Genomic DNA, 16,455 nt, shown 5'->3' on the forward strand with positions numbered 1-16,455 from the left:
GGGAAGGGATCCCCGGCGATGACCCTCCAATGCTCAAGTCAATATCCGGCGAAATAAGAAGAAGAAACGAGAACTGTAGCGCAACAGTAGAAATCGCATGTAAAGCATACCTCCGCTAATGTTTGAACCCCCTTTATATAGAGCTCCGGGAGTGCGCGTGTACGTTTCCAAAGGTGAGAATGTATTTCAAAGCTTTCTTTGAAAAGACGTGTCCCTGACACAGTATCTTAACGGGTCGAGCATATCTCTGAAGTGACAGTGGAAGCTTTTGTCGTATGATCTTCTGTCTGATCATGCCGCTTGTCAACAGCACTAGCTCCCAAAAGGATGTCCAAGGATGTTCTGCTGTGTCTGTTGCTTGGTCGCCTGACTGAAATTCTACTATCCCTGCGCTCTCTGCTGTCACACCGAGCGGGATAGCCGCTCGGTTGAAAGTCCCCTGTCCCAGTGTCGTCCGTTGCTGGGCCGAGCGGGATGGTCGCTCGATCGAAAGCCCACTGTCCATATGCTCTATTGCTTGGCCGAGCGGGATAGCAACTCGACGGACAGTTCACTGTCCGTGTATTCGGCTGATATCAAGTCTATTGCTAGGCCGAGCAGAGGAGCCGCTCGACTCGACTTATGCATGTCCCTTGAGCATCGATTTGATTATTCTTTGTACCAATAGGTTGGTGTTTAATCCCTGATTGAAGTATGATTCACCCGACCGGCCAATACCGTCAACCTGTTGACCGTCTTAACTTTGACTTCCTGTGACCTCTACGTGGCAACGGAAGCGAGGACACCTCATTATCACCGCATATATATATATATATATACAGAAATGATATGCTGCGGACAAAGCCGAGCGGACCGCTGCGGACATGCCTTCCTGATCGGTCACCAGACCGATCAGGGAACCTCCTGATCGATCTGTAGACCGATCAGAAAATGATCGGTTCCCTGATCGGTCTGGTGACCGATCAGGAAGGCACGTCCGCAGCGATCCGCTCGACTTTATCCGCAGCATATCATTTTTATATATATATATATATATATACACACACACGCTTTTGAAAAAATAATAACCAGAAATGTGTCAATAAATTTTGAAATAACCAATTCGATCCTATAAAATTTTTTTTATCAACTATTAGAATAAATCAAAAAATGTTTACAACAAACAAACGATCCTAATATTCATAAGTCAATTGAAATTTATTAATTAATTTATTAAAATTAAGAGTTGGAGAAGATGACTGCTGTACTATTACCCCACGGTGCCTTTTAGATTTCTAGAGATTCGCACATCTTCTCCAATTAACTACCACCCCCTCGATCACCTGTGGCAACAACTACACGAGAGCCTCTTTTGAAAAGTGTCAGTTTCTGAGTGTAAAAATTATACTTATAGGCGAACACAAAATTTATATATATACCTTTTCAAACATCACAGGGGGTATTTGAATTTTGAAGTAGTGAACAAATTAAGCCCGTCCTATGTTTTTGGCTGTTTTGCTGATGTTATCATTGTTACGTCAGAACTCACTGGACGAGAGCTTCCAGGATGGTTCCCAACGGAAGGAAAGAAGGTGGCGATGCTGCATGAAAAGAACAGATCAGAGACGCAGCAGCAATGGCAGTGTGGAAGGACGAGTTAGTGCAACCAGAGTGGAAGTCCAAAAGGCAGTCAGTGTGAAAGGATGAGGCACGGCACAGGTCAGGTGTCATTTTCTGTGTTCCACGGTCCAAGCAGGGTACTGTAATGTGACAGCGCCCACTCCATTCATATCTGCCTAGTGAGAACGTCCAGTCAATGGCTAAGTTTTTCAACAGGAATGGGAAGGGAGAAGGAAGGAGATTGAAGGAGTGCCAAGTAAACATATGTATATTGGTCAGTATGTTCTCTAAGTAAAGCTAAGTGAGGGACTAAATAGACTTTTAAAAAGTTGGAAGTTATCATTCAAACGTTAAACAGTAAATCTGGAAGGTAATTAATCATCTACAGGCAATCTTGCTTGAATTATTTAATCGGTAAATTAATTGCTATGAATCCAAAATCCACAAGAAAATAAAGTGGAAACAGACGGACAATATGAAAGAGACCATTCCATCCATTAATAAAGTAGTGAACGTAATCAACAGCAAAAGGCACCGTCCACTTGGGAGTCTCCTCCTCTCTTTTAACTCCAAGTGCTTTCATGATAATTGCAAATATAACGACAGTGCCTATAAATTTAATAGGATTTTTTTTAACATTTTTAATTATCTTTGAAGCAGAAAGAGCAGTCTAAGCATCATGGTGGTGTTAAGGAAATGCAGCCTAACAAGGTTTTGAGACCATATGTTAAGGAAGTGAAGGTATTAAAGATATCAAGTTCAATCTACCATTATTTGCGTGGAGCATAAAAATGCAGCTCTCTAGTGATACTAAGATTTTGGTTCTTCACGTGTCCAAAATCATTAATTTCACTTTGAAGCAAAATAATGGGTGGAAATTGATTGTGTTAGTACCTGTCACCTGTTATGTAAAAGCAACTTCATGATCAAAAAATGGCTTTTAGATTATGTTCTCTGTGAGCTGCATCCGGCACAATGAGACCATTTTCGGTACTAAATCAAATAAAGGCTTCACGCAAGTGTGTAGGTAGCTTTAGTTCAGAATCCAAATCCCCGAGAGGTGAGAAATAATGATCAACCATGTCTTCTGGTACTTTGTCCAATGTTGGGGGATCCCACTGCATTGTATATGGTTAGAATCATGGAACCTGCGATAAACACCACATGAGAAATTGAACTATGTGAAGCACCACTGTAGATACCTTAGGAGTGAAGTCCTTGTTGACCAGCCGTGCTCGGACACCCTATACAAACATAAGACATACAAACCCTCAGGAACACTAAATATATTCTCAGGAGAAAAATGAGTACATTACCTCAAGGAAGTCATGAGAAAGTGGCTTTGAGATCCCATGAAGAGACATTCTGTACTCTCGAACAAGGCATTCATCAAGAGTCTGAAATCTGCCTTCTCTTACCTAGTAAATTGTAGAACTAAATTTCAGACCGTAATAACAAATTACAACTCATTTAATCCTAGCACGAGGCTCTAGAAACTCACCCATCGTAAGGCGACTTTTAAACTCAATGGAGAAGCTTCTTTCAATTTCTTTAATGCAACAGTACACCATTCTTGCTTTGATCTGGCTGCCTCAGTCTCCTGTTAATGACAAACGAGTAACAAATAATGTTGCGCCAGAAAGGCAATGTTAGTACATCTAGTGTCTAGATTTATAAGGCTAATTAGTAGTTGAGAGTGAGTCACTTGACATTGATTTAATTTTGTGAGAATACGAACTAGAAATCTAAATGACTGATCCATGTTTGTAATTGATTGGTGATTGTTCAGATGAATAATATGATGGATATTATTTTAAAAAAAAAAGGTTGAAGAACTTGCTTAATTACTGCCAAGCTTATTAAAAGGTTGATGAGTGTAATTGATAGTTATACAAACAAACTATACCTCCATAATTAAATGGAAGAGTAACATTATTTACTACTCAAATATCTAGTAAATCTAATGTACATAAAAGAAGATTGAATAAGGTTTTGCTTGAAGAATGAAGCAGGCAAGCTGAAGGGTTTTTTTTAATACATGTCGCTGTAAAAATATAAAGGTTTAGTGCAACAACTATCAAGCAAATTGTTCTCTTGAATAGTTTGCTTTAAATAAAAGCAATAAAACCTGAATTGTGATAAAAAATTGGGGATAAACACAGGTAAGTAGGTAACGAACAATGCATTGATTAAAATTCAAAGATACATTTTTTGAAACTGTATTATCTTAAAAACGTAGGTGTAACATGTTATACTTTATGAACAAAACTGCTCCTATAACCTAAGACTTTTTTTGGCTAATAACTGAACCTTCATACTGAGTAACATGAAGGTAGCGTGCACAAATTTATCACTAAATAATCTACAGAGGTCAAACAGATTGAGGGAAAGCTCACCAAAGCATCCAAAATTTCTTCAACTGATTCAAGACCAAAACATTTATCTATTACCTCCAGCCTGCAGGAGGGGGAATAATCCAACTTCAAACAAAATTCAGTAGATCAAAATTATTTTAGATATTACAGATGAAAAGAACTAGCAAAAGTACCAATACACCTTGTAAAAAGGACTTAATAGAAATTATAAATAAGAACGATTGACAAAATGGAATATGCATGATATACCAAAAAGGTAGTAAAATAACAAATTTATACATTAGGCATCCCATTGTTTTATGTAGGTTGTACTTCATTGAATTAGACACAAATTTTCATGTATATTACGTACTTGAAATGATGTAACTGAGAACATATACAGTTGTCAAGACCAGTTTATACCAGTACAAAACGCCCAAGTTTTATTGGTGTAAGACAAGGCCAATACAATTTTTCCCGAGAAATGGGTTCTCTTACAAAGATAGTTGAAAACTCAGGATTCAAAATCATCACCTACAAAAGAATTAAATTTGATTACAAAACAGACGAAAATAATTATAATTTGGTCAGGTTGAGGGTGAAAATCCACGAGATCTGAGGAAAATTGGCTGAAGAAGGATGATACAAAAAACTCAAGCATTTAGCAAACTTTTTGCTAATCCTAGCTTGAATCCAAACAATCAAGCATGAGAGGGCAAGAGAGTCTTCTTCACACTCTTGAATTCCAATGCAAATTTCTCAACCTTGCCACTAAAGATTATCATGAGATCAATGATTATTAACCTTGTTGATACTCATAAACAACTATTTGCAAAATCTGTCTCGTCTATCTTTCTTTCAAAGTTGACTGAGAGAAGTTATTGTTGATTGGGATAAATCATATATAAACATGATTTGGATGTGATTTAGGTCCCAATAAAGCCCTATAGTATGAGATATTAAACAATTATCTAGTTTTATTCAATAGCTTTATAGTAATAAATATGATTTTAATATTTGTTATAGTACAATTCGATTTTACTATTTATCATAATACATTTTTGTTATTTATTCGTTCCGAATTAGTTGATATGATTTATTATTTATTAATGATCCAATACATTTACAACTATATTAGAGATCAACTATTACCTAATACTTCTCACACATGATTTTATCAAATAATAAAATAATATGGTATAGTTACTTGATTATGATAATTATATGTCATTACTAATATTATGAATCTATCTAGTATCACTAAGAAAACTTTATTAGTTCTAATATTTATTGTTTAAGATACAAGTTAATTATATAAAATTTGATGAGACTTAATGTATAGTCTTATTATGATTGAACTCAAACTGATATCTCATATATGAATTGCTGGTAGCTTTTTTTGACAATTTCAATTTTCTACCAATCCTGCTGGTCTAATGCCACACGATATGGTGTAAGAAAAACATGCAAATAATCAATTGGATTGATATTTGAAAGAGTACGTAACCTTTTGAGGGCAAATACCTGTTAACAATGCTATTCTTATCTGGATAAACAATATCACCATAAGTTGAAAGGGAAGTATCTATTGTTGAAGGATCATCAGTGATCAACTTAGCTAGCCGTTCATCAACCCAATCAAGTCTCTATCACCAAGAAAGAACCAAGAAAGAAGTTACATAGTAAGGAAACGGAAAATTGCACAAAGATGAATTTTCAAAATGGATCTGAGAAACACACGGCACTCATTGTATAGTGTGTAGCAAGGCCAACTGCAAGCATATCAATGCCATTAAGTCTTTCACCTGTCAAGGCTAAATATTCCCCTACAGAAAGATAATAACTAGACTGTGTTTACTCTTAAGGAAAGAAAAAAGACAAGTGGCAATAATTGGTCAAGAAAGAACTGCGAGAATATCATAAAAATTCAAGACCAACTTAAACAATGCCTATAGGATGTCAACCTTGCTAGCCATTTAAATACAAAGGATATTCATGATCACATAAACTCTAGTAACTTCCACTTTAGTATATCCAGATTCTTATTTTGTGTGAGAAAAAATTTCATGGACACCTAAATATTAATGAATTATATTCCCATGAAATTGAACAAATCTATATGCATGACAATCACATATAGGGTACTTGTAGGGCCACCAGGCATGAGCAGCAAACAATAAGTGTAAAGGATCAGATATTGGCAGAATAAACATGTATAGAGAATAAAAAATTTGTTATGCAACACGGGAGTAACATTGTAAAAAGGTCATACCTATATGACCAGTTAGATGGGACAAGTAGAAGGAAGCTCCAGCATCAGGATGGAAGCCTATATGAATTTCTGGTGTAGAAAACATCTGAAATTGTTCAGGGAAGTTACTATGCATTGCAAAAAATGTAGCATATAACATGTGGCAAGGCATAGTGTGTAGTAAGGCAAACTGCAAGCATGTCAATGCAATTAAGTCTTTCACCTGTCAAGACCAAATATTCCCCTACAGAAAGATAATAACCAGACTGTTTAGTCTTAAGGAAAGAAACAAGGCAAGGGACAATAATTGGTCGAGAAATTGTTTAGGGAAAGTAGGGGAGAAAGTGAAGAAAAAACAATAAGCCTATAAGAAATTATATATTTGTAAGACGAGGAAAACTTTAAAATGTAAGTACCCCGTGGAGGTTTTGGTGTGATTAACCAAGTTAGGTCCTGTTTTGATGCCCCGTGTCTAAAGACGCAGCTAGTGAGAAAGATGATATGAGAGAGAGTCGACGGGCTCGGTGTGTCCGAAGGACGAGATGCTGCGGAAGAGTACGCTGGCAGACGAGAAGGAAGCGTGCAACGGTTCCGAGGGACGAAAAGCTGGAGTGGAAGATTGCTCGAAGACCGGAAAATAAGTTCGGGTGAGCCATATTCCTGATGGACGAAATCACTCAAACGAGCGGAACTAGAACGGAAGGCCCGGACCGAGAAGTCAACAAGGAAGTTGACTTGGTCCGAGCGCCTGGACTAAGTCCAGGCACTCGGATCACATAGGCGCCCCGGGGGAGCTGGAACAGCACCGTCCAGGTGCCCGAAATTGAAAGTTTATCGAAATACGCGTTGTGGCAATCTGGTGCGATGCGAATAAAATTCTATCCACATCCAAGCACCTAGAACCCTTCTAGGCACCCGGATTAGGGCTATAAATACAACCCTGATCCCAGAAACTAAACAACACTTGTAATCAATTCTCTTTCTGTTTAGCTTTGTAATTAAATGTTTCAACTGCTATAAGAGGCTTTTCCGTCTGAAGGAGATTTTTAGTGAGTTTTACTTGCCTTAGATTAATAATCACTTAGGTTGTAACCAAGTAAATGATTTGCCTCTTTCTTTCTTTAATTAAGTTTCTTTTTATGCAAGTATTTCTTAATTTAAGTTGAAAAGACGAGAAAGGTTTTTATTTTTATTTCAGGCTATTCACCCCCCTCTAACTGACCGCCAAGGGACCAACAAGTGGTATCAGAGTCAAGATGCTTCAGAACGACTAACTATCGACAGAAGCAAAGAAACCAATGGCCGATTCAAGCCTCATCCCACCAAAGTTCGAGGGAAATTCGCGCACTAGAAACGGCGAATGGAGGTATTCCTAAAAACCGACTTTGAAATTCTTTTAATAATTAAGTACGATTTTGTAGTTCCCAAAGATTAGCAAGGCATAGAAAAAGAAGAATATCTCTAGACGAAAAAGGAGCAAAGTGATTTCGTAATCAACAGTAGAACAGAATATCACTTATTAAGTGTATTACTGCCTCAAGAAGTAAATCACATTGGCAAAAGACCTCTAGGAGAAATTCCTGGAACCCCACGAAGGAACATCCGAAGCGAAGCTCGCACGACGGGACATTCTTCAGAACAAGTTAACAAACATCCATATGGAAAAAGGTGAGAAGGTAGCCCAACTGCACACGAAGATCAAGGAGCTGATCACCAGACTGGGCAACCTCGGTGAAACGGTTACCAACCAGGACGGTACGCTACGCACTAAACGCCTTTCCTAGAACCCTTGAATGGACTTCGATCGTAGACGCCTACTACATCTCAAAGGACCTGGAGGTAAGTATCCTAGAGGACTTGTTTTCAACTTTAGAATTACATAAGACTCGATGTGCAGGTACAACAGTAGAGTTAAGCCAGAATCTAGTACTAAGAGCCACCAAGAAGGACGAACCCGAGTTGGAAGGAGACCAAGAAGCATACAGTAAGAAAGTTTAAAAAAAGTTTAAGTCTAATAAATTTAAAGAATTGCATAACATAAAAAATTAATGAAATAGAAGGAAGGTTCGATGCTACCAGTGTCAAAAAGAAGGGCACATAAAGGAGGATTGCCCGGAGCACAAAAAGAAAAAAGGTAAAGGCCCCAAGCAAAACAAGCACAAGAATCTCAAGGTCACTTGGGACGAAAGCTCGTCATCTGAGTCAGAAATAGAAGCATATGCCAGACTAGCGCTGGTGACTAGTCACAAAGAACAAAGCTCCTTAGAAGCCAGCATTGATGAAGGGGGAGCGACATTAGACGAATGCAACGAAGCAAGGGAAGAATCAAGCTTCAAATCTAACATGGTAAGTAAGGTATGCTTCTGACCTCTTTATCAACTTTACTTTGATATTAAATCTATGACTAAATTAATATGCAAAATAAAAACCAAAAAGAAAATTTTGAATAAAGAAAACTTAGAAATAAAAAGAATCTTAGCAAAATCTTACTTAATAGAGGAGCTTGATAAATTGAAAATTGAAAATACTAATCTAAATGAACAAATAGAAAAATTAAAAAATTCTGCATGCTCATATTCTAGATATTATCAAGAACTAAATTGGTATTTTAGATACAATAAGAATCAAATTAGAAAGTTATTACCAAAATATGTTCTTAAAAGATACTTGATCAAACTAGTAGGAAGAAACTTATATTGGGTTTCCAAATCCTACTTAGAATAAATTAAATTTTTTTTTTGAAAGTTACCATTTGCAAAACGAAAATTAAATGTTTAATTTCTTTAAAAGGCTTTGTCTAGAAGTGGTTGTTATTCTAATATCCAAGAAGACCTAGTGCCTCGCCAAGCCAATTATTGAAATGAATATTTAATAGACTAATAGTTAAATAGTAAACTGTTATAATTTTTTTTTAAAATTTGCCCAATCTAAAAATATTTGATAATTACTCAAAAAAGTAGTTTTTAACATTTAAGTTTTTTTTGGAATTTATTTTCGGCTTAAGTTAACTCGTTTGTGCAAAATTTTATATCTGCTTTATATATGTCTGTTCAACCCTTATTAAAAATTTTCAAAATCTTTCAATACTTAAAAATATTTTTCAAATTATTCTTTTTTCAAAATTCGTTAATAACTTATTAAAGTCAAGATTTTGTTGAAATTTAAACTTTTCTGGATAATCGTTATAATAGTATTTTCTCTTAGACTTTGTTTTGGACTTATTTCAAAGTATCCCATTTTATATGTGATCAAAAGGGGAGAAGTGGAGGTTAAGTGTAGGGGGAGGGTATTCATTTACTTTTTGCACATCGCAAAATTTATTACTTGGTTATTAGTTGTTTGTGTTCTTTTTACCCTAACTTAACTTAGGTTGTTCACATAAAAAAGAGGGAGATTGTAAATATCCCGTGGAGGTTTTGATGTGATCAACCAAGTTAGAGTTAAGTCATGGTGTGTTTTGATGTCCTGTGTCTAAGTGTGCAAGAACTTAGGATCACAGGAAGTCGAGCAAAAGACGTAGCTAGCGAGAAGGACGACACGAGAGAGAGTCGATGAGTTCGGTGCGTCTGAGGGATAAGGTGCTGCGGAAAAGTACGTTGACGGACGAGAAAAAAGCGCACGACGATTCCAAGGGATGAGAAGCTGGAGCGGAAGACTGCTCGAGGGCCGAAAAATAGGTTCGGGTGAGTCCTATTCTGAATAGCCAAAATCACCCAAGCGAGCGAAACCGGAATGGAAGGCTCGAACCAAGAAGTCAACAGGGAAGTTGACTTGGTCAGGGTGCTCGGATCACCAGGGCGCCTTGCCCCGGGGGAGCTGGAACAACACCGTTTGGGCGCCCGGAATTGAAAGTTTATTGAAACGCGCATTGTCGCGATCCGGTGTGACGCAGATAAAATTTTATCCATGTCCAGGCGCCTAGAATCCTTTCAGGCGCCCCGATCAAGGCTATAAATACAGTCCTAATCCCAGAAGCTAAACAACAACACTTGTAATCAATTCTCTTTCTGTTTAGCTTTGTAATTGACTGTTTCAACTACTGTAAGAGGCTTCTCCGCTTGAAGGAGACTTTTAGTGAGCATATTTGCCTTGGATTAACAATCACCTAGGTTGTAACCAAGTAAACGATCTGCCTCTTTCTTTCTTTAATTAAGTTTCTTTTTATGCAAGTGTTTCTTAATTTAGCTTGAAAAGATGAGAAATATTTTATTTTTATTTCAGGATATTCACCCCCCTCTAGTCGGCCGCCAAAGGACCAACAAAAAAAATATACAATAGCCTAGAAAAAAACTAAGAAAGTAGTGAATCAAGCAAAAAATGAAACTTTTCAATAATTATATCAAAAATTGGATACAAAAAAAGAGGAAAGAGACATTTATATAATAACTAAAATGCGAGAAAGAAAAATAAAAGATCTTATCCAAATAAGATGTATTAAAGATGAATACAATAAAGTACTAGTAAATCATGGAGAAATAAAAGAGCGATTTTTTAAAGAAAGTTTAGGTGACCATCTTTTCTTAGGTAATTTAAGTAGATCAAATGATTATAGAAATTTAAATTTTTATCATAGAATTCAAATTTCAGAAGTAAAATAAGCTTTAAATGAGATGCAAAATGAAAAAGTCGTTGAACCAAATGATATTCCGATAAAGGTATGGAAGTGTCTAGAGAAACAAGGTATTAAATGACTTACAAAATTATTTAGCATGATATTAAAAACAAAAAAAGTGTCTGATTAATTGAGGTTAAATACTCTATTTCCTTTATATAAGAACAAGAGATACATATAAAATTGTGCAAACTATAGGATATTAAATTAATGAATCATAGTATGAAACTTTGGGAAAGGGTAATAGAAAAAAAATTATAGAAGGAGACCACGATGGTCGAAAATCAATTTGGATTCATGTTGGAAGTTATACATCTTCTCATGCAACTAATTGAAAAGTATTGAGAGCAAAAGCAAGGTCTACACATAGTATTCAGTAACTTAGAAAAAACTTATGATAAAGTCCTTCAGAAATTATATAGAGAATTCTAGAAAAGAAAAGGTGTTAGCGTAATATATATTGAACTAATTAAGGATATATATAAGAATATACCGACCAGAGTGAAAACTTAATTAATTGAAGCATTTCCAATAAAAATAGAGTTACATCAAGGATCAACTCTGAGTCTATGGACGAATTCACTGAATACATCCAAAACACAGTACTATGGTGCATGATTTTTGCAGATAATATTGTTTTAGTAGATGAGACATATAAAGGAGTAAATGCTAATTAGAATCTTGGTGGGAAGCACTAGAAGTGAAAAGTTTTAAACTTTGTAGAGTAAAGACAGAATATATAGAATTTAAGTTTAGCAATATTAGATGTAATGAAACAATTGTTAAGATATCTGAAACTGAGAGCTTTAAATATTTATGATCATTTTTGTAAAATGATAGAGGGATTGAGAGAGATGTTTTACATAGAATATAAGTCGGTTAAAATGGAAGAGGGTGTCATATGTTTTATGCGATCGTAAAGTACCTCTAAAAATTAAAGAGAAGTTCTACAAAACGATAGTTAGACCTACTATGTTATATGACGTTGAATGTTGGGATATGACTCGAGCACATGAGCAAAAGATAAAAGTTGCATAGATGAGGATATTAATGTGGATGTGTAAACATACGAGGATGGGCAAAATAAGAAATGAGAGCATTAAAGAGAAAGTCTGCATCTATTGAGAGAAAATTACATGAGACACGTTTAAAATGGTATAGACATGTACCAGCTAATAAATGCTCCAGTTAGGCGATGTGTGACTATGACAAATAAGCAAATCAAACGAGGAAAAGGAAGACCAAAATAAACTTACTTAGCAACAATAAAATAAAATAAAATTTATTTAAGTATAGATGATGATATAGTAGAAAATAAAGCCCAATGGCATAGAAGGATCCATATAGTCAACCCCACTTAGTGTGATAAGGCTTGGTTATATTGTTGTATAACATGTGGCAATAAGTAGTTGATCATGACTAGTAAAGGTTAGGTTTGAAATATTTAAGTCTCAGCTAATGGATCTTTACTTCTGACTGTGCAAGAAAATTTAAAAAAAAACAGCTTATCTTAAAAATTATGAAAAAGTAGCATCATTATATCAAGAAGATAGAACTCATACAGTCTTATCTGTTGCAACACGAAATGTTCCAGGAATTGAGACTCCCGCTCCACCCCCCATGGTAACACCGTCTAGAATAGCCACCTGCAAGAAAGATTAAACACCAGAAGAATTTCTCAAAGAGAGAGGACAAATATGGAAAAGTATAGAACAAAAGAAAATACCACTAAAAATAAAGGATTAAAGGAATGGGGAAAAGAACAAATTTAACATTATGTGCACAGAACATTGTCAAAAAACAAGTGTACTATTACCATGACAAAGTTATGGAAGATATATCATCAAATAGTACAGCAGCTGAGGTTAAGAAATTTAAAATAAATAAATTAAATTAAACTCAAATCATGTCTATGGTCTTCAGGCTCTAAGTATCCTTTAAAATTACCCAGTTCTCTAGAGCAAAGCACACCTCAGAAAATAACTACTATTGCAGATAGAAAAAATAATCATGTTTTGAATTTTTTACAGGTTAGATCAGCAAACTTCATAAAGCTTTATATAATCAAATACTGATGTGATCAACCTAATCTTCTAACTCGGCAACACTTGAGCCAAGCATTCTGATTTTTAGGTCAAAGAAAAAAAATTAAAATGATGTACAATGTTCGCAATAAGAGCACCAATCCTCCTACTTCTAAACCTAAAATTTTATGAGAAGCGAGAAAAAACCTAATTCATACCTTAAAATATCTACTTGCAAAATGGCAATCAAAGTGCAAAGAGTTTCAGATTACACTCACATGAGGCTTTAAATAGGTCCCTAAAGTATAAATAAACATGTATAGATTCCTGAAAAAGTCCTTGCACACTTCCACCTTGCCTGCACAAGAAAGCTAAATGTCATAAGAAAACCTCAGTGACTAGCAAAATAAATTGTCAAAGTAACATATTAAATTGACGTATATGGTCTGACACAGAATTAGAGAAAATTCCAACTGTCCGTGTTTCCACCAGTGTAAGGATTGGGGAGTGGATAGGACTGTTATACAAGCTATAATTTAGTTTGTCTGTTACAAATGTTGAAAGACATGCACCGTAAGGTGACAAGGTCTTTGCTCCTTGAAAGTGCTAGGAGCATGGACAGATCAAGTGAGCAATGGGAAATAATATGCATATTCTATAAATTAATTGATTTCAAATAGTTGAGACAGAAGGGGAGCCTAGGCGCAACAGTAAAGTTGTTGCCATGTGACCAAAAGGTCACGGGTTCGAATCCTGAAAACAATCTCTTGCAAAAAGCAGGGTAAGGCTACGTACAATGGATCCTTCCCCGGGACCCCGCATGGCAGGAGCTTCGTGCACCAGGCTACCCTTTTATTTTTCAAATAGTTGAGACAAACATGGGTTGATGATTATAATAAATCAATTATGAATTAACTAAATAACTAAATTTAAGTTTGCTGTTATTATTTATGAATAGCAGATACTAAGTATCATAATTAAGATATTATAATACTATCAAATTCAAATTTTACTACATTATCTAATTCATTCATTATAGTAGATAACAATACAAATTTATAATTAATAAATTAAAAATATTATCCTTGAAAACCCTAGACTTAGGATAGTATTAATATAATACTATAACTTATATATCTGAATAGCTAATAACTAATCCATGTTTCTTGGGCTAGCATCTGACATGGGTGTGGATCCAAGGAACCATCTCTCTAAGAAATTTTATACATTATTAATAAATATATTAGGTGCCAATATCCAACATGTACCGTACAAAGGGACAGATGCATAGTTCTTTGCAATATGAAAAATTCTCTCTTCTCTGTTATTTTTTATTGTCATATCATACGAACACCCCACTAGTGTAGATGCCTACAATATTTACGGCCTACATAAATATTTGAGGATTATTCAAAACAAGAACGTACCTTCATTAAGTAATTGATAAAGAGCAACAACATCGCCGCCAGCACAAAATGCTCTACCACTACCCTTCAGAACATCAAAACAACACGAGTTTCAGCTTTGATAATAAACACTTAAAATTTCTTAGGCACGAAAGTTCACAATGATTAATGATGATAAAGTAACTCTAGTAAGTTAGATGGTCCTATGAAAGTGAGAACTCACTTTCATCATAACAAACCCAATATCTGGGTTATCCTCCCATGACTCATATAGCTTTTTCAACCGAATTGCCTGAGAAATAGAAATAACAACTAACTTTAATCTAAGTCAAGCAAAAAATGAACATAATCATATTAGGAAAAGTACCATATTCGTTGTGAGGGCATTGAGATTAGAAGGCCGATTGAGGATAGCAGCACGGGTGCTTGCCTTACCCTCTATGAGCACCTGAATCCAACAATAGGAAGCAAGAGAAGATGTCAAATGAGAGTGAAAACAAAGTTAATGTTGGAGGCTGACCTCATTATGAGGTTGTTCGTCGTGGGTAGAGACGAGTCTCGTCGTAGTAAAGAGAGGACAGCGGATGGTGGAGAGGGACCTCCGGACTTGTGCAAGGACTTTGAATCGTTGCATATCCACAATATACAATGCAATGATCACCGTCCGCCACTTAGAGTTCTAAAAGAAACAATAAAAGGATATTTGTTTATTTATGGCATCTAACAAGATTGTTTATTGTTGAGCTACGTCTTAAAACCTGCAAGCTTAAGGAACTGTTGTTATATTATTGCATTGCTTCAAAAGAAAAAACAGTTCAGTCATTGCTTATGAGCTTAACTGATTAAAGTTCATGAAGATAATTTGTAAACAATTCATGAATAAAGCTTCTCCAATCCTCATTAGTGAATAGTTTAAAACAAAAGGCTCATGAACCTTCATAATTTCTACAAGTGTATACAATGCACATTAATTTTCTTATTTACTTTGGTTGTTTTATTCAAATATATAAAGTATATCAAACATATGTATGTAGAGATACATAATACACAAATCAAATGACCCATTCACGGCCTGTTTTATGATAAAATATATTTAAAAATGATTTGATCTTTTTTCGAAATATATTACATAATTTCAATATAATCAAAATGTAAATTTCTAAATATATAAGCTCTATTATTTAATCGCTTAAAATAATCAAAAAATAATTTTTTTTACATCAACTCCCAGCCCTAAAACCTTTGGAACTCCAATGGGATAAAGCTAGTGTAATTTATTGATTCTAATGTAAAATTAAAAAAATGGAGAAGAATGAAAAAGTCCTCAATAATTGACATAAGTTCTTATGAAGAAAATAATTAAATTATTTTGAAAAACAAGTTTTAACAACTCATGCAATTAGACAAAAATAATAAAATAGAAAATTTATATAAATATGTAAAGATAAATAATATAAGGAAATTAAATGTATGAGCATATTTGCAAATTGCATGTTGACAAATGGATAAATATAAGCTTCACGATAAGTTATTGGGTAAGAGCTGCATGAGTAAATAAGAAATGAAATGGAAAAAAAAAACAATAGAACTATGTCCCTTGATAGAATAGGGCCGAGACTATAGCAGCTGGAGAAAATTGGATGTTCAAGGAGATAGTCTGGCCTACGAGTAAGGGAGATCGGTCTTCCAGATTAAGGCCACGAACGGCCTGCATATCGGTGGGAAGACTGACCTGCGGGAGAGAGTTCGATGACCGACGGAGGGCGTCCAGGGAGAGAGACTGGCCTGAGGGAGAGGCGGCTGGGAAGCTGACTGGGTCGGGCAACCTGCGGCAGGGCGGCGGCGACTTCGACTGCGCCGTAGGTCTCCAAAGCAAGAGGGAAGGGGCTAGGAAAGACAATCAGCAGTTCGGCTGCGGTCCACGAAAAGAAAATAAAAAAGTGAAACTTTTAGAAGTACCAGTATTGTCAAAATACATTCAGATTTTTTATTTTTAAATAAATAAAGTTAAAATGCATTTTAATAACATTAAAATTAGTCAAAAATCAAATCCCTTAAACTGATGGTGTGAATCATGATGGATAAAATAAATCTAAAGGTAGGGGAAGGAAAAGAAATTTACAATTTACTATGTTTGTTCACCTTGATAAAAAAAAATAGATAAAATTAATCCCTTAAACTATTTACTTAAATAAATAAAAAGAAAATA

General features: G+C 35.3%; 1 protein-coding gene across 2 annotated transcripts; it reads right to left on the reverse strand.

The window, feature by feature from the left end:
* Positions 1-2,075: 2,075 nt before the first annotated feature.
* Positions 2,076-16,179, reverse strand: LOC122008037 (3-hydroxyisobutyryl-CoA hydrolase-like protein 2, mitochondrial). 2 transcript variants are annotated; one of them, XR_006119176.1, is made up of 16 exons: positions 15,979-16,179; positions 14,767-14,925; positions 14,614-14,694; positions 14,470-14,538; positions 14,268-14,331; positions 13,119-13,198; positions 12,379-12,462; positions 6,226-6,310; positions 5,694-5,779; positions 5,478-5,599; positions 3,996-4,056; positions 3,101-3,199; positions 2,916-3,017; positions 2,802-2,843; positions 2,494-2,717; positions 2,076-2,208 (listed from the first exon to the last, which is right to left on the reverse strand). XR_006119176.1 is itself a non-coding variant. In XM_042563609.1 (15 exons), exons 2-15 carry the CDS (start codon positions 14,878-14,880, stop codon positions 2,598-2,600), a joined length of 1,209 nt encoding a protein of 402 aa, XP_042419543.1. In that variant the 5' UTR covers positions 14,881-14,925; positions 15,979-16,179; the 3' UTR covers positions 2,327-2,597. The 2 variants fall into 2 exon arrangements, 1 of the variants encoding a protein (XP_042419543.1); XM_042563609.1 differs by lacking the exon at positions 2,076-2,208 and having other exon boundaries at positions 2,327-2,717.
* Positions 16,180-16,455: the final 276 nt, after the last annotated feature.

This window comes from Zingiber officinale, chromosome 8A (genome assembly GCF_018446385.1).
Source record: "Zingiber officinale cultivar Zhangliang chromosome 8A, Zo_v1.1, whole genome shotgun sequence".
Lineage (NCBI taxonomy): Eukaryota > Viridiplantae > Streptophyta > Magnoliopsida > Zingiberales > Zingiberaceae > Zingiber > Zingiber officinale.

Bases quoted from the DNA above. Each gene is read 5' to 3' on its own strand.
- LOC122008037 (XM_042563609.1), bottom strand. From the start codon at position 14,880: ATGCAACGATTCAAAGTCCTTGCACAAGTCCGGAGGTCCCTCTCCACC. The intron at 12,463-13,118 runs GTGAGTGTAATC...TCTTTCTTGCAG, and splicing joins GGACCTATTTAAAGCCTCAT to GTGGCTATTCTAGACGGTGT. The intron at 5,780-6,225 runs GTATGACCTTTT...ATCTTTCTGTAG, and splicing joins CCATCTAACTGGTCATATAG to GGGAATATTTAGCCTTGACA.